This window comes from Bombina bombina, chromosome 4, assembly GCF_027579735.1.
Source record: "Bombina bombina isolate aBomBom1 chromosome 4, aBomBom1.pri, whole genome shotgun sequence".
Lineage (NCBI taxonomy): Eukaryota > Metazoa > Chordata > Amphibia > Anura > Bombinatoridae > Bombina > Bombina bombina.
The window spans coordinates 331,617,436-331,638,752 of NC_069502.1; the positions used below are offsets into that span (position 1 = coordinate 331,617,436).

The following is a 21,317-nucleotide window of genomic DNA, read 5'->3' on the forward strand; positions in this document are numbered from 1 at the left end:
TACAAAATAAGCAACGTTTCAGATATTCAATCCTTATTAGGGCCATTAAGCACATTTGTTCCCTTAATATTAACGACTAGTCCTAAAGCCCGTTCACATGGGCCATTTTTTGCAGTACAGCGGTCCCACCCCTTGCTCTCTCTCCCCCCTCTCTTTCTCCCCCTCACTTTGAGCTTTCTCTCTCCCCCCTCTCTTTTGAGCTCTCTCTCTCCCCCTCTCTTTTGCGCTCTCTCTCTCTCCCCATCTCTTTCGTGCTCTCTCTCTCCCCCTCTCTTTTGTGCTCTCTCTCTCCCCCTCTCTTTTGCGCTCTCTCTCCCCCTCTCTTTTGCTCTCTCTCTCCCCCCTCTCTTTTGCTCTCTCTCTCTCCCCCCTCTCTTTTGAGCTCTCTCCCCCCTCTCTTTGCGCTCTCTCCCCTCTCTTTTGCGCTCTCGCTCTCCCCCATCTCTTTTGCACTCTCTCTCTCCCCCATCTCTTTTGCGCTCTCTCCCCCCCTCTCTCCCCCTCTCTTTTGCGCTCTCTCTCCCCCCTCTCTTTTGCGTTCTCTCTCCCCCCTCTCTTTTGCACTCTCTCTCCCCCCCCTCTCTTTTGCGCTCTCTCTCCCCCCTCTTTTTTGCGCTCTATCTCCCCCCTCTCTTTTGCGCTCTCTCTCCCCCCTCTCTTTTGCGCTCTCTCTCCCCCCTCTCTTTTGCGCTCTCTCTCCACCCCTCTCTTTTGCGCTCTCTCCCCCTCTCTTTTGCACTCTCTCCCCCCCCCTCTTTTTTGCGCTCTCTCTCCCCCCTCTCTTTTGCGCTCTTCCCCCCTCTCTTTTGTGCTCTCTCTCTCCCCCTCTTTTGCGCTCTCTCTTCCTCCCTCTCTTTTGTGCTCTCTCTCCCCCTCTCTTTTGTGCTCTCTCCCCCCTTCTCTCTCCCTCACTCTCTCTCCCCTCTCTCTTTCCCCTCTCTATCTCTCCCCCCTCTATATCTCTCTATCACTCTCCCCTCTCTATCTCTCTTCCCTCTATCGTGTGACCACGCCAGGCCATGCCCCCTTCACAACCGGACACGCCCCTTCATGCCGGCCACACCTCCGCTCACATTCGGCCACGCCCACTTCTGCCGCAGATCAGCTAGGGACTCAAAGGCCAGGTGTGTTTGTCCTCGTGCTGTCTCTACTGCGCATGACAGCTTTGGAAAAACACACTTGGCCTTTTATTATATAGGATAATCAGAGCTCCCGGATTGATGGAGCCTAGTATATTTGTCATTTTTACTAACCTAACATTCCCTCTGCTCTCTACAATAGTATATTGGCACATACTCATTTAAGGCATAGCCCAGCTAAGGTTATGTGTTTTTAACCTAATTTTTGTGTTAGTGCTTGCATGACTGGTAGCTCAATAAAGATATGGATGTGATTATGATCGCTTTGATATTACTTTACTAATTAATTTTTGTTATGGAGGCGACATACTATTTCCTTTGTATGTCTATATATAATTAGTTTGTAATACTTTAATTGTTGTCATGCAAAAACAGTAAAACTGTACTGCACAAATGTTTAACTAGAATAAATATTACCTTTGCACATTTGCTGTGGTTTGAGGACATATCCACAATTTCCATTTAGCTTGAATTTTGCATGATTTAATTCCATCATGCGTCCCTCCGTCTGATAGTTCAGCGCCACTGGAAATTTAGAAGAGTTCACATAAAAAATTGTTTAAAATTAATTTAAAACATTTTTAGTTTAAATAGTTTACTTAAATGTTTAATGCAAGATTTGTTTTAGAATGTTTTTTTTTTTTTTTTTAAATGCACAATAGAAAGATGTTATGCAAACCCAATGATTGCTTTTTACCAGAAGAAATACAAAAGCAACTGTATTATTTGTATGAAGTTTCAATGAAAACTTTTTAATATAATTAGCAATTATAGGCCAGATTACGACTGGAGTGTAAAATTGTGCTTTCGCGGAAGCAATATACAGTATTTTTGCTCCACACATAATACCAGCACACGTAATTGTGCACTGGTATAAGAAGTGGCCCGCAATGGGAACGCAATTGCATGGAAGTGTTGTGCTCACAAGAGTGCCCTTCCATAGTCACAGCATGAGACCCTAGAGGAGATAAGTCCAACAGTGATGGGCAGCAAATTGAAATATATATATACATATTAACATAAATATATATGTATATAAGCATATACATGTATATTTATAGAGAGCACACAGTTACCCATAGACCGCAATGTAAAGGCACTTTTCAGTGACGTTTTTTTCTAACATCCCAGATCAGCTCCCTTTAAAGGGACATTGTACACTAGATTGTTCTTTACATAAATGTTTTGTAGATGATCCATTTATATAGCCCATACAGGGTTTATTTTGTAAAAATGTTATACCTTTGCTTACTATTAAATAACATTGTGCTGATTTTCAGACTCCTGACCAAGTCCCAAAGTTTTAGAAGTAGACTCTTGTCTACCTACTCCAGCTTGCTGATGTTTGTGTAAAGGGTCTTTTCATATGCAGGGGAGGGAGGAGGGGGGGTCTGCTTATCTTGCTTTCCCAGCCCATTTCAGTGGGTGTCCCAGCCTAAACCTGTTCAACAGAGCTAAACTTCAAGCTTCTAAGTACGTTTTTAAAAAGGTTTTTAGATCAGTCTCTGTGTATATTATTCTTTATAGTAGTGTCTATTTCATGCAGTTATATGAAAAACTAAACGAAAATCGAATCTTGTATGTAAATTACACAGGAATAAATTGTATTAAATATGAACAGCGTAAATCGTAATTTAAGAACACTGGATGTGCAAAAAACACATCAAAATTAGTACTTTTAAGTACAAAATACAAAGCATAATTGTGGTTTTATCGTAAAATGGGCTGAACATGGGTGTTCCTTGGGCGTTTATAAAAAATTTCACTTTTTTTTTCTCGCAAAATATTTAAAATACTTAACACCCTAAAAGAAAAGCACATGCATATGAAAATATAGGCGATTGCAAGATGCTTTATGCCGAAAGCAGAGTAATGAGACTTATATTGGCTGCAATGTTTCTATTTCCAGCAATCTCCATTAATTTCAATAGGGGATATCTCGCCACTTGCCAGGACTGCGCCTTTTTAAAGATAATTCCACAAGGGCAGCTCCTGCGAGGGTCGACGTGAAAAACCACGTCTGATCTTGTGAGGTATAGATCATTGGCCCATAATGTTGGATCACAAATTTACACTTGTATTTGGCAGATAACGATTTGTGGCCACATTACAAGTTGCATGCTATTTAGTGCTTTTTCTCTTCGCAAACACCGCCATAATTAAATTGTTCACATGCGAGCTATAGCTGATGCACGCTAACTTCATAGACTTTAATGGAGAGCGCAAACTGAGAAAATCCTAACACATATTGCTCGCACGCTAACCTGGCGCTAACCAAAAGCTATTTTACATTCAAATATTCTTCACATAGAAGAAAATGTTCTTTTTTTTTCTTTTTAAATAATTTATATTTTGCGAGAGAAAAAATGTGAATTTTTTTTTGTAATATATATATATATATATATATATATATATATATATATATATATATGGCACTTAGCCTACAATGCTAACCCAAAGCTATTTTACATTCAAATATTCTTCACATAGAAGAAAATGTTCTTTTTTATTTTTATAAATATATATATATATATATATATATATATATATATATAGGAATATCTAATTAAAAATACATAGAACATTTTCCCTATGTGAAGAACATTGGAATGTAAAATATTTACAGTACATACACAGTAAAAAAACATTATTAACCCCTTAACGACCAAGGACGTACGCCACACGTCCTCAAAAAAAATACAGTTAATGACCTAGGACGTGTGGCGTACGTCCTTGGTCTAGAAAGCAGCTGGAATCGATCCTGCTCGCTTCCAGCTGCTTTCCGGTTATTGCAGTGATGCCTCGATATGGAGGCATCCTGCAATAACCCCCCTTGGCCATCCGATGCAGAGAGAGCCACTCTGTAGCCCTCTCTGCACCGGACATCGGTGGCCGGTATCGTTGGCGGGTGGGAGCTTACGTGGGAGGCGGGTGGGCGGCCATCGATGCTGTGTGTGGAGTGGAGGGGGGTGGGATCGGGGGCGGGACCTACGGGGCGCGCACAGGAGCGCGCGCGTGCACGGGGGGTGGTGGGCCTTCGCGTGCACGGGCGGGAGCGGGTGGGAACCGCTACACTACAGAAAAAAAAAGTTCAAAGTAAAAAAAAAAATACATTTTCAGTATTATAAATGTAATCTAAGGGATCTGGAAGGGGTTGGGGGTTGGTCTTGGTGGGGGGGGGGGAAAGCTACACTACAGAAAAGGGATTTTTTTTTTTAAGAAAAGCCACATTTTTTACAAAACTGGGTACTGGCAGACAGCTGCCAGTACCCAAGATGGCGCCCATTAAGGCAGAGGGGAAGGGTTAGAGAGATGTTTGGTGGGGGATCAGTGAGGTTGGGGTCTAAGGGGGGATTCTACACATCAGCATATGTAAATATGCTTCTTCTTTTTTTTTTAAAAAAAGGGCCAAATACCTTTTATTTTATTACTGGCAGAGTTTCTGCCAGTACTTAAGATGGCGGGGACAATTGTGGGGTGGGGGAGGGAAGAGAGCTGTTTGGGAGGGATCAGGGGGTCTGATGTTTCAGGTGGGAGGCTGAGCTCTACACTAAAGATAAAATTAACCCTGCAAGCTCCCTACAAGCTACATAATTAACCCCTTCACTGCTAGCCATAATACACGTGTGATGCGCAGCAGCATTTAGAGGCCTTCTAATTACCAAAAAGCAATGCCAAAGCCATATATGTCTGCTATTTCTGAACAAAGGGGATCCCAGAGAAGCATTTACAACCATTTGTGCCATAATTGCACAAGCTGTTTGTAAATAATTTCAGTGAGAAACCTAAAATTGAGAAAAATGTAACTTTTTTTTAATTTGATCGCATTTGGCGGTGAAATGGTGGCATGAAATATACCAAAATTGGCCTAGATCAATACTTGGGGTTGTCTACCACACTACACTAAAGCTAAAACTACCCCAAAAAGCTCCCTACATGCTCCCTAATTAACCCCTTCACTGCTGGGCATAATACACGTGTGGTGCGCAGTGGCATTTAGCTGCCTTCTAATTACCAAAAAGCAACGCCAAAGTCATATATGTCTGCTATTTCTGAACAAAGGGGATCCCAGAGAAGAATTTACAACCATGTATGCCATAATTGCACAAGCTGTTTGTAAATAATTTCAGTGAGAAACCAAAAGTTTGTGAAAAAATTTGTGAAAAGTGAACGATTTTTTGAAAGATATCAGTGTTCTAATGTAACTATCGCTAATTTTGAAAAGAAATGGTTTGGAAATAGCAAAGTGCTACTTGTATTTATGGCCCTATAGTTTACAAAAAAAGCAAAAAACATGTAAACATTGGGTATTTCTAAAATCAGGACAAAATTTAGAAACTATTTAGCATGGGTGTTTTTTGGTGGTTGTAGATGTGTAACAGATTTTGGGGGTCAAAGTTAGAAAAAGTGTGTTTTTTTCCATTTTTTCCTCATATTTTATATTTTTTTTTATAGTAAACTATAAGATATGATGAAAATAATGGTATCTTTAGAAAGTCCATTTAATGGCGAGAAAAACGGTATATAATATGTGTGGGTACAGTAAATGAGTAAGAGGAAAATTACAGCTAAACACAAACATCTCAAAAATGTAAAAATAGCCTTGGTCCCAAATGGACAGAAAATGGAAAGTGCTGTGGTCATTAAGGGGTTAAATATTAAAATTGAATTAAAAAAAAATTTTTTTTCATGTTTTCTGGTATTTGACTTATACACATACAGGGAGTGCAGAATTATTAGGCAAGTTGTATTTTTGAGGATTAATTTTATTATTGAACAACAACCATGTTCGCAATGAACCCAAAAAACTCATTAATATCAAAGCTGAATAGTTTTGGAAGTAGTTTTTAGTTTGTTTTTGTTATAGCTATTTTAGGGGGATATCTGTGTGTGCAGGTGACTATTACTGTGCATAATTATTAGGCAACTTGACAAAAAACAAATATATACCCATTTCAATTATTTATTTTTACCAGTGAAACCAATATAACATTTCAACATTCACAAATATACATTTCTGACATTCAAAAACAAAACAAAAACAAATCAGTGACCAATATAGCCACCTTTCTTTGCAAGGACACTCAAAAGCCTGCCATCCATGGATTCTGTCAGTGTTTTGATCTGTTCACCATCAACATTGCGTGCAGCAGCAACCACAGCCTCCCAGACACTGTTCCGAGAGGTGTACTGTTTTCCCTCCTTGTAAATCTCACATTTGATGATGGACCACAGGTTCTCAATGGGGTTCAGATCAGGTGAACAAGGAGGCCATGTCATTAGATTTTCTTCTTTTAAACCCTTTCTTGCCAGCCACGCTGTGGAGTACTTGGACGCGTGTGATGGAGCATTGTCCTGCATGAAAATCATGTTTTTCTTGAAGGATGCAGACTTCTTCCTGTACCACTGCTTGAAGAAGGTGTCTTCCAGAAACTGGCAGTAGGACTGGGAGTTGAGCTTGACTCCATCCTCAACCCGAAAAGGCCGCACAAGCTCATCTTTGATGATACCAGCCCAAACCAGTACTCCACCTTGCTGGCGTCTGAGTTGGACTGGAGCTCTCTGCCCTTTACCAATCCAGCCACGGGCCCATCCATCTGGCCCATCAAGACTCACTCTCATTTCATTAGTCCATAAAACCTTAGAAAAATCAGTCTTGAGATATTTCTTGGCCCAGTCTTGACGTTTCAGCTTGTGTGTCTTGTTCAGTGGTGGTCATCTTTCAGCCTTTCTTACCTTGGCCATGTCTCTGAGTATTGCACACCTTGTGCTTTTGGGCACTCCAGTGATGTTGCAGCTCTGAAATATGGCCAAACTGGTGGCAAGTGGCATCTTGGCAGCTGCACGCTTGACTTTTCTCAGTTCATGGGCAGTTATTTTGCGCCTTGGTTTTTCCACACGCTTCTTGCGACCCTGTTGACTATTTTGAATGAAACACTTGATTGTTCGATGATCACGCTTCAGAAGCTTTGCAATTTTAAGAGTGCTGCATCCCTCTGCAAGATATCTCACTATTTTTGACTTTTCTGAGCCTGTCAAGTCCTTCTTTTGACCCATTTTGCCAAAGGAAAGGAAGTTGCCTAATAATTATGCACACCTGATATAGGGTGTTGATGTCATTAGACCACACCCCTTCTCATTACAGAGATGCACATCACCTAATATGCTTAATTGGTAGTAGGCTTTCGAGCCTATACAGCTTGGAGTAAGACAACATGCATAAAGAGGATGATGTGGTCAAAATACTAATTTGCCTAATAATTCTGCACTCCCTGTATATACATATGGATATATACATATATACACATAATTAGACACGTATATGTATGTATATATACATTATAGCCCTTTCCTTTCAAACACCTTGTCATATACCATATAACTTTTAACCCTTTAACTCTTTAAACTTTTTAGTTTTAATATGTATGTGAATAATTTTATTAAATAGTGTATATATGAGTGTAACACTATATTTTAATGCAATTTGTTGTTTAATGTATTTATGTTGTGTTTGATGCAGTTTTTTATGTAGCCCTAACCCTTTATGCAAGATCTTCAGTCCCGCTAACCCAACAAGTGCAATATTTCAAGATTGTGCGTGTGCTAACGCTATTTTTATTAGTGTAAAAATGCGTTTTACTCATTGCCAACATCTGCAGCTATTATCAAACGATAGAGTGATCAGCCCCATGGTTAGGTGAGATTAGCAATGCAAAAAATAAGAGTAAGGGCTGCTATTTGTATATTAGAGTGTCCCTTTACAGTTTATATATTTAAAAAAAAAAATAATAACATTTGATTGTAGATAAGAACGAAAAGACGCATTAAGTCTATCAATATTTTCTTCTTACATATGATTCTTAGGATAGACTTATGCATATCCCACACATTTATGAACTGCATTATAAATTAACGCTACCATCACTTACGGAAATCTATTGCATGAATCAGCCATCCTTTCTGTAGATAAGCGCATATGCAATTAAATCCTAAACCTACTACCTCTTTAACCTGAGATCATGATACCTTGTTCTGGTGTTGCTAAACATTATAGATATGACGCTAGTCTGTGAAAGAAAACTATGGTTCTTTAAGTCCTAAATATATAGCACTATATATATATATATATATATAGAAATATAGATATTGTATGGGGTTGCTGTGTTCCTTGTTCAGAGAGGAATTGCCTGGTATTTCGGCGCTGGACTGACCGCGGGATCAGACTGATATACTACAGGAATGTTCTTCTCTGTGAAAAGAATTACTGGGCTAAAAGAATCTGCACCCAGGTGGTAAATCGCCATAGAACAGGCTAACAATAGTATTGAGCCGGTTGTTCGTTCCTGTGAGTGTGCTTCTCTCTGTGTCTATTTAGATATATCATTGGCAAGTTAATTTTCTGATTGTGGCTATAAAGATTTTATTTAAATTAAAAAAAGACAATTCAGGCAATACTCCCTTCACATCCCTCAGACAAACACTGTACTTAGTGAGGAACTGGGCTTCAATATGCTTAGAAGCGCCTTTCACTGAAGAATCAAGCACATCATGCTTAACCACCTCCTAAGGAGGCAAAGTTTAAAAAACTGAGGTATGAGTAAGGTGGGAGGTGTATTTATAGGTATTTGAGGTTTGGGAAACTTTGCCCCCTCCTGGTAGGAATGTATCTATAGAAACACTCAATGAGTTCATTTCGCTCCTTAATAACAATTCTTTTGGGCTTTTTCTAACTATGACACAGGATTACCACAAGGTGGAGTTCCTGGACTTAGTTATTAAGAAAGTGTATGACCACTTAGAAACAGACTCCTTTAGGAAACCGACTGCAACAAATAACATTTTGCATGCGCAGAGCTTTCATCATCCAAACACAATAAAAAGCCTGCCAATAGGAGAATACCTAAGGATTCGCAGGAATAGTTCATCTATTGAATCATTCCAAAAAGCAGCAAATGAACTAAGAGACAGATTGCTACAACGAGGGCATTCAAAGAAATCCTTAAAGAGAGCCTATCAGCGAGCAATAAATAAGAATAGACAGGAACTATTAGAACCCAAAAAATCAGAGGATAATCTCAACTCTTTGAGATTTATCTCAACTTATTCCAGTCAAAGCAATCAAGTATCCAACATAATACTCAAACACTGGCATATTTTACAATCTGATGACCAGCTAAACTCTATAATCCCTACAAAACCCCAATTCACATATAGAAGAGCAGGCAACCTGAGTGACCAGCTAACCCAAAGCCATTTTGATAGAAATGCAAAAAAAACCCCTCTTTACAAAGGTTCGATAGCATGTGGAAACTGTAAAATATGTACACACATGGTAAAAAAGAAAGTAATGATGGACAGATTCAACAAACGGTGGACTATTCAGAGCCACATAACTTGCAAAACTCCTAATGTCATATACTGCTTAACCTGCAGCTGTAATTTATTATATGTAGGTATGACCACAAGACCAATGGGAAAGAGGATGACGGAACATCTTAGTAATATTCGAAATGCTGCGAAAGATATCGAAAATGGCAAACAAATTACAAGTGTTGCTAGACATTTCCTATACCATCATAAGGGTAAAACCAGTACATTCAGATGTTGGGGTTTAGAAAGCCTACGCCCAGGCATTCGTGGAGGAAATATAGAAACAATTTTGCTCCAAAAAGAAGCAAAATGGATATTCAATCTGGATTGTGTGATGCCACAGGGCATGAATGAGAATAATAATTTTTGGGTCTTCCTGTGAATTCGATACAACTGTAAATAATTCTGTAAATAATAGTGTACATATGTAAGAGTTTCATAAAACATCTCTATCTAGACGTGCACCCAGAATTCCCAAGTTAAAGATTTTTTGGATCGTAACAACATATGTTGAAAATCAATGAGACAAGAAGTCTATATGAACTATTGATATATGCTTTAGGATATGTTTTGTTTTCAAACCTAAAAATAAACCTAAGTATAGATGAGAGAGGTAACTAAATCCTTAAGGGATTGACCTAGGTACATAGAAGATGTTTCATTTTTGTGAGATAACAAACATTCTGAATCTATCTCATACTACAATAAACAAAAATATTATTTATCTAGGTGGTGTTTCGCAATCACAAGATAATAAAAACTATGTTTGATTAACATCATAATACTATCAGGTTAACCATGTTTTTAGTTTGACCGAAGGCAATTCATGTTCATAATGTTTTTAATCTTGTCCTACATGAACAGGATAATAGAATATTGTGACTAATGTGCATAGGTAAAAGTCATAGTATACCCTGAGTCTGTGTCAATGGTGCACAGCTCACAATTTCATGTCTGACTAACAACATTGATCTTCTAGGATACGATATCCATAATGCCTTTTACTAATGGGGATGATAATATGGTATCGAGTAGAACCACGGAGAGTAGAAAGGGTTAATATAATCCATCTCTCTAAATCGCGGCCATTCTGTACTCGATACCGTTTAAAGTAGATTTTTTCTTTAAAGGGTGCACGCAAGGATAAGAGATATAAATGAGTGAAGTAAAATAATCGCTATATTATCAGTCCTTTCTGTAATACAGTGCTAAGTGTAACAACATAAATAATATGGGTGAATCCTGATTGGATAGTAACAATGCTATCACAGCCATTCCGGAACAATGTACCAATGAAACATATGTGTGCAGCACAGCACTGATGATTGGTTCTGAAGGGGGCGTACGCAATAATCGCGCCCCCATTGGTCCCTGTTATACAGAACCGGGCTATTTAAAGCGGTTTCAGCTTCACACTCGGCTTGTCATTTTTAAGATAACACATTGAGAAAGGCCGCTACTCGGCCGAAACGCGTTTGTGTGCTCACTCTAGCTTAACTACTTTAGTTTGGCTTTGTTTTTAATACTAATTATATCGCTCCTACGCTTAGCAATAGATTGCACGAGATTTTACAGGAGCACTCAGCCATCCCTGGCACCTGAAGCCGGCGTATCCTGTTACCGGCCAGGAATACAGGGGGGTGGTTTGAGCTGCATTCTATCTCTGGGTGCTGCAGTCTATTTGTGCACAAGCATTTGTTAGGGGTTCTGTATATTTATTAGTTTGGTTTATAATAGTGATTAATAAAGTAAGGTTTTTTTAACTGATTTACACACATAGTAGTTGAATAATTTCAATGCTACTACCTTCTATATAGGAAATGAGTGCTACTTAACCCCTTCTTGTCCTTGTCTTTCCCCTTTCCTTATTATTATATACTTTTTTAAGGATCAGCACCAGGGATTACTATATTCCCTTTTTTTCCTATCATTATATTCACAGTGCCAATATTAAATTTCTTTTGTAATAAGGAATGTATATCCCATCAGTAACAAGCTTGTGGACTCTCGCCACCTATATGAAAGAAAAGACAATTCTCAAATCCAGACCTAACACTTTCAAGGTGACTGCATTTTAAAGCATAGGTGCTCAACCTAAATCCCATAGGATATATAGCACCCTAAAGTTCCCTGTGCTTTCCTAATTATGTTTCAATTAAAATCATTTATAAAATGTATTCATTAGGTGAGTTAAAATTCCATTAAGGCTTCATATATGTTAGTGGCCATTGAGGCTTAGTAACTGAGTTACAATTTAAATATTACTGTAGTGATGTTGCTCATTCAATGACAACAAAATGCTGTGATGATCTAAAAGCAGGCAACTTTCTCCCTCATTACATTAATATGCTGCAATATTAAAATGTCACTGAGCAAGGTTTAAGGCTGAGGGCTGTAAGCTGAAATCATGAAAACTCTTGTTAACCACTTGTGTGACAGAAAGCTTTGCAATGCATAGAAAGATATCCTGATCTGAACCTATGGTCAACACTAAAAATAGGAATAACATGCACATTTATTAAACACAAACTGTCAAAAAAGAACCAAACAAGGAATGAACAAAACCTCATTAGTTTGTTCTATAAAACATTCTTACTTGAAGAGAAACCTATTTTAGCCCACCTGTGGCTGTCATAAAGAACGTTCCCAAGTGTCAGTCTTTCCCAGTATAAAAGGAGAATTCCAGCCCTGAAATTACCCTCTTAACAAAATACATTTTGGCCTTTTGTGGTCCTCACCAATAAAATGTGCCATATACTGTACCTCTAGGCACATCAGGCCCTGTTGTGCTTACCAAATTCCACCTAATTGTTGTGTTAAAATGTTTTAGTCACATCCTTGATCTTTAAAGTTAATTAAAAAAAAGCATTTCCCTTTAAAGGGACACTAAAGTTAAAATTACATTTTCATGCTTTAGAAGATAGGTCATGCCGGTTTAAGATTTTCCAATTTACTTTACTTATCAAATTGTGTTCACTTGTTATACACACACTTTCTGAGGCACAACCTACTACTGAGTATGTGCACAAGTTCACAGTGTACACGAATGTGAGTCTGTTATTGGCTTGTGGGAGCCGGCAAATTCAGAAATGTATCAGATAAAAATTCTACTGCTCATTTAAAATCCAGAGTAAATAATATTGCAACCGATGACTGTGCAATTCTATGGACCACTCAATGCAGTAGAATTACATAATTAACAAGTACATAATAAAAGACAAGGCAATAGCCTTTACTCTGAATTTCAAATAAGCAGTATATTTTTTTTCTGACAAATGTGTTTGTCCTCCCATTGTCCGGCCGCCTGTATCATGTGACAGACATCAGCCAATCACAGACGAGTATACGTATATCCTGTGCACATGCTCAGTAGGATCTTGTTCACCATAAAGTGTGAATATAAAAAGACTATGCAAAATTTGATAATGGAACTAAATTAGAAAGTTTCTTAAAACTGCATGCTCTATCTAAATCATAAAAGTTTATTTTGACTTGAGTGTCCCTTTAATGGTCCTTTAAAAATATTTTACTATAATCTATATAATTAATGGGATCCTTTAGACGCAAGTCCTTTTGACAAACTCATGTCACGTTCTCTAAGTTAATATCGCTACTTACCTAGCTGGATTCCGGCATTCCAGTACGGTACAGGGTTGAAATTGCTGGAATCTATCCTGTACGCAGATGGATATATCCTGGTCAACTGTTTTTGGTTATACAACATTAACTGCTCTGACTTTTGTTGAACTACATGGTGAGCTCTTGTTTCACTGAAGGATAAAACATTTCCTGTGGTCCCTGTAACATATAAGAGGATCACGAAAATATTAAATAAAAGTTTAGTGAGCAAATCTTAACAATGAAACCTTAATTATTCCAAATTCAGGCAGGAAAAGAATATTTAACCAATATGTTTTTTCTTTAGTAAAAACTGTATGAAAGTAGTAACTCCCTGTATTTTATCATAAATAAACTGCATTATATCTTGAAATAGTAACATACACAATTACATTGTTTTGTATGTTTGTGATTACGGCTTCATGCATTAGACAATAGAAAGTTACTATATTAACCATAGCTTTAAATGTTCTTCTCAAAATATTTTGAGCAAAATAAACTGATACACAAAATTAATAATTCTTAAAAGGACTTGTGGTGGTCATCTTGAAAATGTTGATGCCATATATTTAAAAGGGCCATGAAACCCACATTTTTTCTTTTGTGATTCTGGGCCTGATACTCAAAACCTCGCTGGCATGGAAAGAAACCATGCAAAATCTTTGTAGAGCTTGTATTGTAATGTAAGAGTCTCTGTTTCACATCAAGAACATTATATAGCAACATAAAAAGGACTCAAGTTAAAATTTGTGTTTCTAATTTTTTTTCAGGGATTTCCCGTACCAATGAGACTTCATAGAATATCTCACCTGGGTGGCGAGGTTTTGCATATCAGGCCCTCAGAGAGAGCATACAATTTTATACAACTTCCCAATTTACTTCTATTATCTAATTTGTTTCCGTCTCTTTGTATTCTTTGTTGATAATGATACCTACTGTAATTACGCTCAGCTGCTGATTGGTTTCTGCACATATATGCTTCATAATATTGGTTCAGCCATGTGCTGTTTCTTCAACAAATGATACAAAGAGAATTAAGAAATTTACGCCTAGATTTAGAGTTTTGCGTTAGAAGGGGTGTTAGAAGGGGTGCGTTAGCTACGCATGCTTTTTTCTGGCCGCACCTTTTAAATACCGCTGGTATTTAGAGTTCACAGAAGGGCTGCGTTAGGCTCCAAAAAAGGAGCGTAGAGCATATTTACCGCAACTGCAACTCTCAATACCAGCGGTGCTTACGGACGCGGCCAGCTTCAAAAACGTGCTCGTGCATGATTCCCCCATAGGAAACAATGGGGCAGTTTGAGCTGAAAAAAAACCTAACACCTGCAAAAAAGCAGCGTTCAGCTCCTAACGCAGCCCCATTGTTTACTATGGGGAAACTCTTCCTATGTCTGCACCTACCCCGAGTCTAAACACCCCTAACCTTACACTTATTAACCCCTAATCTGCCGCCGCCGCTATCGCTGACCCCTGCATTTTATTATTAACCCCTAATCTGCCGCTCCGTACACTGCCGCAACCTACGTTATCCCTATGTACCCCTAATCTGCTGCCCCTAACACCGCCGACCCCTATATTATATTTATTAACCCCTAATCTGCCCCCCACAACGTCGCCGCCAGCTACCTACAATAATTAACCCCTAATCTGCCGACCGCACCTCACCGCTACTATAATAAAGTTATTAACCCCTAATCCGCCTCACTCCCGCCTCAATAACCCTATAAGAAATAGTATTAACCCCTAATCTGCCCTCCCTAACATCGCCGACACCTAACTTCAATTATTAACCCCTAATCTGCTGACCAGATCTCGCCGCTACTCTAATAAATGGATTAACCCCTAAAGCTAAGTCTAACCCTAACACCCCCCTAAGTTAAATATAATTTAAATCTAACGAAATAAAATAAATATTATTAAATAAATTATTCCTATTTAAAGCTAAATACTTACCTGTAAAATAAACCCTAATATAGCTACAATATAACTAATAATTATATTGTAGCTATGTTAGGATTAATATTTATTTTACAGGCAACTTTGTATTTATTTTAACCAGGTACAATAGCTATTAAATAGTTAAGAACTATTTAATAGCTAAAATAGTTAAAATAATTACAAAATTACCTGTAAAATAAATCCTAACCTAAGTTACAATTAAACCTAACACTACACTATCAATAAATTAATTAAATACAATACCTACAAATAACTACAATTAAATAAACTAACTAAAGTACAAAAACTAAAAAAGAACTAAGTTACAAAAAATAAAAAAATATTTACAAACATTAGAAAAATATTACAACAATTTTAAACTAATTACACCTACTCTAAGCCCCCTAATAAAATAACAAAGACCCCCAAAATAAAAAAATGCCCTACCCTATTCTAAATTTAAAAAGTTCAAAGCTCTTTTACCTTACCAGCCCTGAAAAGGGCCATTTGCGGGGCATGCCCCAAATAATTCAGCTCTTTTGCCTGTAAAAAAAAAAAATTCAATACTCCCCCCCCCAACATTACAATCCACCACCCACATACCCCTAATCTAACCCAAACCCCCCTTAAATAAACCTAACACTAAGCCCCTGAAGATCTTCCTACCTTATCTTCACCATGCCAGGTTCACCGATCCGTCCTCCGAAGTCTTGAATCAAGCCTCCGAAGTCTTCATCCAAGCCCAAGCGGGGGCTGGCGATCCATAATCCGGCTGAAGTCTTATATCAAGCGGCGGCTGAAGAGGTCCAGAAGAGGCTCCAAAGTCTTCATCCTATCCGGGAAGAAGAGGAGATCCGGACCGGCAACCATCTTGATCCAAGCCGCATCTTCTATCTTCATCCGATGACGAACGGCTCCATCTTGAAGACCTCCAGCGCGGATCCATCCTCTTCTTCCGACGTCCAACTGAAGAATGAATGTTCCTTTAAGGGACGTCATCCAAGATGGCGTCCCTCGAATTCCGATTGGCTGATAGGATTCTATCAGCCAATCGGAATTAAGGTAGGAAAATTCTGATTGGCTGATGGAATCAGCCAATCAGATTCAAGTTCAATCCGATTGGCTGATTGGATCAGCCAATCAGATTGAGCTCGCATTCTATTGGCTGATCGGAACAGAGCCAATCGGAATTCGAGGGACGCCATCTTGGATGACGTCCCTTAAAGGAGCCTTCATTCTGTGTTAGGACGTCGGAAGAAGAGGATGGATCCACGCTGGAGATCTTCAAGATGGAGCCGTTCGTCATCGGATGAAGATAGAAGATGCCGCTTGGATCAAGATGGTTGCCGGTCCGGATCTCCTCTTCTTCCCGGATAGGATGAAGACTTTGGAGCCTCTTCTGGACCTCTTCAGCCGCCGCTTGATAGAAGACATCAGCCGGATTATGGATCGCCAGCCCCCGCTTGGGCTTGGATGAAGACTTTGGAGGCTTGGATCAAGACTTCGGAGGACGGATCGGTGAACCTGGCATGGTGAAGATAAGGTAGGAAGATCTTCAGGGGCTTAGTGTTAGGTTTATTTAAGGGGGGTTTGGGTTAGATTAGGGGTATGTGGGTGGTGGGTTGTAATGTTGGGGGGGTATTGTATGTTTTTTTTTACAGGCAAAAGAGCTGAATTATTTGGGGCATGCCCCGCAAATGGCCCTTTTCAGGGCTGGTAAGGTAAAAGAGCTTTGAACTTTTTTGATTTAGAATAGGGTAGGGCATTTTTTTTATTTTGGGGGTCTTTGTTATTTTATTAGGGGGCTTAGAGTAGGTGTAATTAGTTTAAAATTGTTGTAATATTTTTCTAATGTTTGTAAATATTTTTTTATTTTTTGTAACTTAGTTCTTTTTTATTTTTTGTACTTTAGTTAGTTTATTTAATTGTAGTTATTTGTAGGTATTGTATTTAATTAATTTATTGATAGTGTAGTGTTAGGTTTAATTGTAACTTAGGTTAGGATTTATTTTACAGGTAATTTTGTAATTATTTTGACTATTTTAGCTATTAAATAGTTCTTAACTATTTAATAGCTATTGTACCTGGTTAAAATAAATACAAAGTTGCCTGTAAAATAAATATTAATCCTAAAATAGCTACAATATAATTATTAGTTATATTGTAGCTATATTAGGGTTTATTTTACAGGTAAGTATTTAGCTTTAAATAGGAATAATTTATTTAATAAGAGTTCATTTATTTCGTTAGATTTAAATTATATTTAACTTAGGGGGGTGTTAGTGTTAGGGTTAGACTTAGCTTTAGGGGTTAATCCATTTATTAGAGTAGCGGCGAGATCCGGTCGGCAGATTAGGGGTTAATAATTGAAGTTAGGTGTCGGCGATGTTAGGGAGGGCAGATTAGGGGTTAATACTATTTCTTATAGGGTTATTGAGGCGGGAGTGAGGCGGATTAGGGGTTAATAACTTTATTATAGTAGCGGTGAGGTGCGGTCGGCAGATTAGGGGTTAATTATTGTAGGTAGCTGGCGGCGACGTTGTGGGGGGCCGATTAGGGGTTAATAAATATAATATAGGGGTCGGCGGTGTTAGGGGCAGCAGATTAGGGGTACATAGGGATAACGTAGGTTGCGGCCGTGTGCGGTCGGCAGATTAGGGGTTAAAAAATTTTAATAGAGTGGCGGCAATGTGGGGGGGCCTCGGTTTAGGGGTACATAGGTAGTTTATGGGTGTTAGTGTACTTTAGAGCACAGTAGTTAAGAGCTTTATAAACCGGCGTTAGCCCAGAAAGCTCTTAACTACTGACTTTTTTTTGCGGCTGAAGTTTTGTCGTTAGATTTCTAACGCTCACTTCAGCCACAACTCTAAATACCAGCGTTAGAAAGATCCCATTGAAAAGAGAGGATACGCAATTGACGTAAGGGGATCTGTGGTATGGAAAAGTCGCGGCTGCAAAGTGAGCGTTAGACCCTTTCCTGACTGACTCTAAATACCAGCGGTAGCCCAAAACCAGTGTTAGGAGCCTCTAACGCTGGTTTTGACCGATAACGCCAAACTCTAAATCTAGCCGTTAGAAAATAGAAGCACATTAAAAAGTTGTTTAAAATTATATTATTTATCTGAATCATGAAAGAAAACTTTTGGCTTTCATGTCCCTTTAAGAAAAATGTGTGAAACGGTGTGGCAGGAAGACTAAAGAAGGAAACCAGGTAAATACCACTGCCTACAGACAGATATTGGGTTAATTTTGTTGTGTGTCACTGGAACATTAAAATGTTCTTGCTATTGGCTCAAAATGGTAAAATCACTACTGTGTTTCTAACTCGTTCTATTGGGTGAAAGTAATGCTCTGTTAAATTACTGCTATTTGTGAATATATTTAAAATATGTTAAAACAGTGCTATGTGTATTACTGGCATAAAATTAATTAAATCACTGCTTTGTGGGTGTTAATAGTTTTAAATCAATGATTCTCATGCTCAAACAAGTTAAATCAGCTTTCAGAGTATTACTGACCCAAAAGAAGTTAAATTGTAGCTCTGTGGCAGTCACTGTAGACTTGCATAAAGGAGTGATTGGTTCTGGTCTAAGGTCTCATATACAAATTATATAAAGATTATGCAGATAGGACATTGGTCTGTTGTGAGCCTATATGAGCCAATGGGGGGTAGTTATCAAGCCGTCTACTTTTCTGGCTTCGCCGGCCCAATACGCCCGCCTAAGCTCGCCTACCTTTGCCGCCGCGGACCTGAAAAAATACGCCTAAGTTATCAAATAAAGCTGTCAAAAAGCCGCGGGGCGATGAGCAGCGGACTGTGACAGTTATCACTCATCCGATCTCGCTGCCCTTCGGCTTTTTCCCAGCTTTATTGCTAGCCTGTCACTTAGCACTCACACTAAACTACACTGTTCTACCCCCTATACCGGCGCCCCCGGAGCCTCCCGCAACTAAATAAAGTTACTAACCCCTAAACCGCCGCTCCTAGACCCTGCCGCAACTCTTATAAATGTATTAACCCCTAAACCGCCGCTCCTAGACCCTGCCGCAACTCTTATAAATGTATTAACCCCTAAACCGCCGCTCCCGGACACCGCTGCCACCTACAGTATACCTAGTAACCCCTATCCTGCCCCCCCTACACCGTCGCCCTCTATTATAAAATTATTAACCCCTATCCTGCTGATCCCGCACCTCTCCGCAACTAAATAAATAGTTTAACCCCTAAACCGCCGTTCCATGAACCCGCCGCAACCTATATTAAACCTATTAACCCCTATCCTGCCCCCCCTACTCCGTCGCCACCTATAATAAATTTATTAACCCCTATCCTGCCCCCCACTACGCCGCCGCCACTGTAATAAAATTATTAACCCCTAAACCTAAGTCTAACCCTAACCCTAACGCCCCCCTAACTTAAATATTAATTAAATAAATCTAAATAAATTAACTCTTATTAACTAAATGAATCCTATTTAAAACTAAATACTTACCTTTAAAATAAACCCTAATATAGCTACAATATAAATAATAATTATATTCTAGCTATCTTAGGATTTATATTTATTTTACAGGTAACTTTCAATTTATTTTAACCATGTACAATAACTATTAAATAGTTATTAACTATTTAATAGCTTACCTAGCTAAAATAAAGAGAAATGTACCTGTGAAATAAATCCTAACCTAAGTTACAATTACACCTAACACTACACTATACTTTAATAAATTATTCCTATTTAAAAATACTTACCTGTAAAATAAACCCTAAGATAGCTACAATATAATTAATAATTATATTATAGCTATCTTAGGATTTATATTTATTTTACAGGTAACTTTGTATTTATTTTAGCTAGTTAGAATAGTTATTAAATAGTTATTAACTATTTAATAACTACCTATCTAAAAGAAATACAAAATTACCTGTAAAATAAATCCTAACTTAAGTTACAATTAAACCTAATACTACACTATCATTAAATTAATTAAATAAACTACCTACAAATAACTACAATTAAATACAATTACATAAACTAACTAAAGTACAAAAAATAAAAAAAGCTAAGTTACAAAAAATAAAAAAATAAGTTACAAACATGTTAAAAATATTACAACAATTTTAAGCTACTTACACCTAATCTAAGCCCCCTAATAAAATAACAAACCCCCCAAAATAAAACAATGCCCTACCCTATTCTAAATTAAATAAATTTCAAAGCTCTTTTACCTTACCAGCCCTTAAAAGGGCCATTTGTGGGGGCATGCCCCAAAGAAAACAGCTCTTTTGCCTGTAAAAGAAAAATACAACCCCCCCCCAACATTAAAACCCACCACCCCACATACCCCTAATCTAACCCAAACCCCCCTTACAAAAACCTAACACTAATCCCCTGAAGATCATCCTACCTTGAGTCATCTTCACTCAGCCGAGCAGCGATGGAACTGAAGAGGACATCCGGAGCGGAAGAAGTTAATCCTCCAAGCGGCGCTGAATAAATCTTCCATCCGATGAAGTCATCATCCAGGCGGCGCTGAAGAAAAGTCTTCGATCCGGCCGATGTCATCTTCAAAGAGGCGCTGAAGAGGTCTTCTATCCGGGCGAAGTCATCTTCCAAGCCGGGTCTTGAATCTTCCTTCCGCCTACGCGGAACCACCTTCTTCACTGACGGACTACGACGAATGACGGCTCCTTTAAGGGACGTCATCCAAGATGGCGTCCCCTCAATTCCGATTGGCTGATAGGATTCTATCAGCCAATCGGAATTAAGGTAGGAAAATCTGATTGGCTGATGGAATCAGCCAATCAGATTCAAGTTCAATCCGATTGGCTGATCCAATCAGCCAATCAGATTGAGCTCGCATTCTATTGGCTGATCGGAACAGCCAATAGAATGCGAGCTCAATCTGATTGGCTGATTCCATCAGCCAATCAGATTTTTCCTACCTTAATTCCGATTGGCTGATAGAATCCTATCAGCCAATCGGAATTGAGGGGACGCCATCTTGGATGACGTCCCTTAAAGGAGCCGTCATTCGTCGTAGTCCGTCGGTGAAGAAGGTGGTTCCGCGTCGGCGGAAGGAAGATTCAAGACCCGGCTTGGAAGATGACTTCGCCCAGATAGAAGACCTCTTCAGCGCCTCTTTGAAGATGACATCGGCCGGATCGAAGACTTCTTCAGCGCCGCCTAAATGATGACTTCATCGGATGGAAGATTTCTTCAGCGCCGCTTGGAGGATTAACTTCTTCTG

General features: G+C 38.7%; 1 protein-coding gene across 1 annotated transcript in view; it reads right to left on the reverse strand.

The window, feature by feature from the left end:
• The window catches only part of PLCH1 (phospholipase C eta 1), a 458,827-nt gene that overhangs the window by 27,770 nt on the left and 409,740 nt on the right, over window positions 1-21,317 (reverse strand). The window contains exons 16-17 of the mRNA XM_053710072.1: window positions 13,128-13,307; window positions 1,557-1,664 (exon numbers count right to left, since the gene is read on the reverse strand). Coding sequence (XP_053566047.1) covers window positions 1,557-1,664; window positions 13,128-13,307 — 288 coding nt within the window. The remainder of the gene's footprint in view (window positions 1-1,556; window positions 1,665-13,127; window positions 13,308-21,317) is intronic.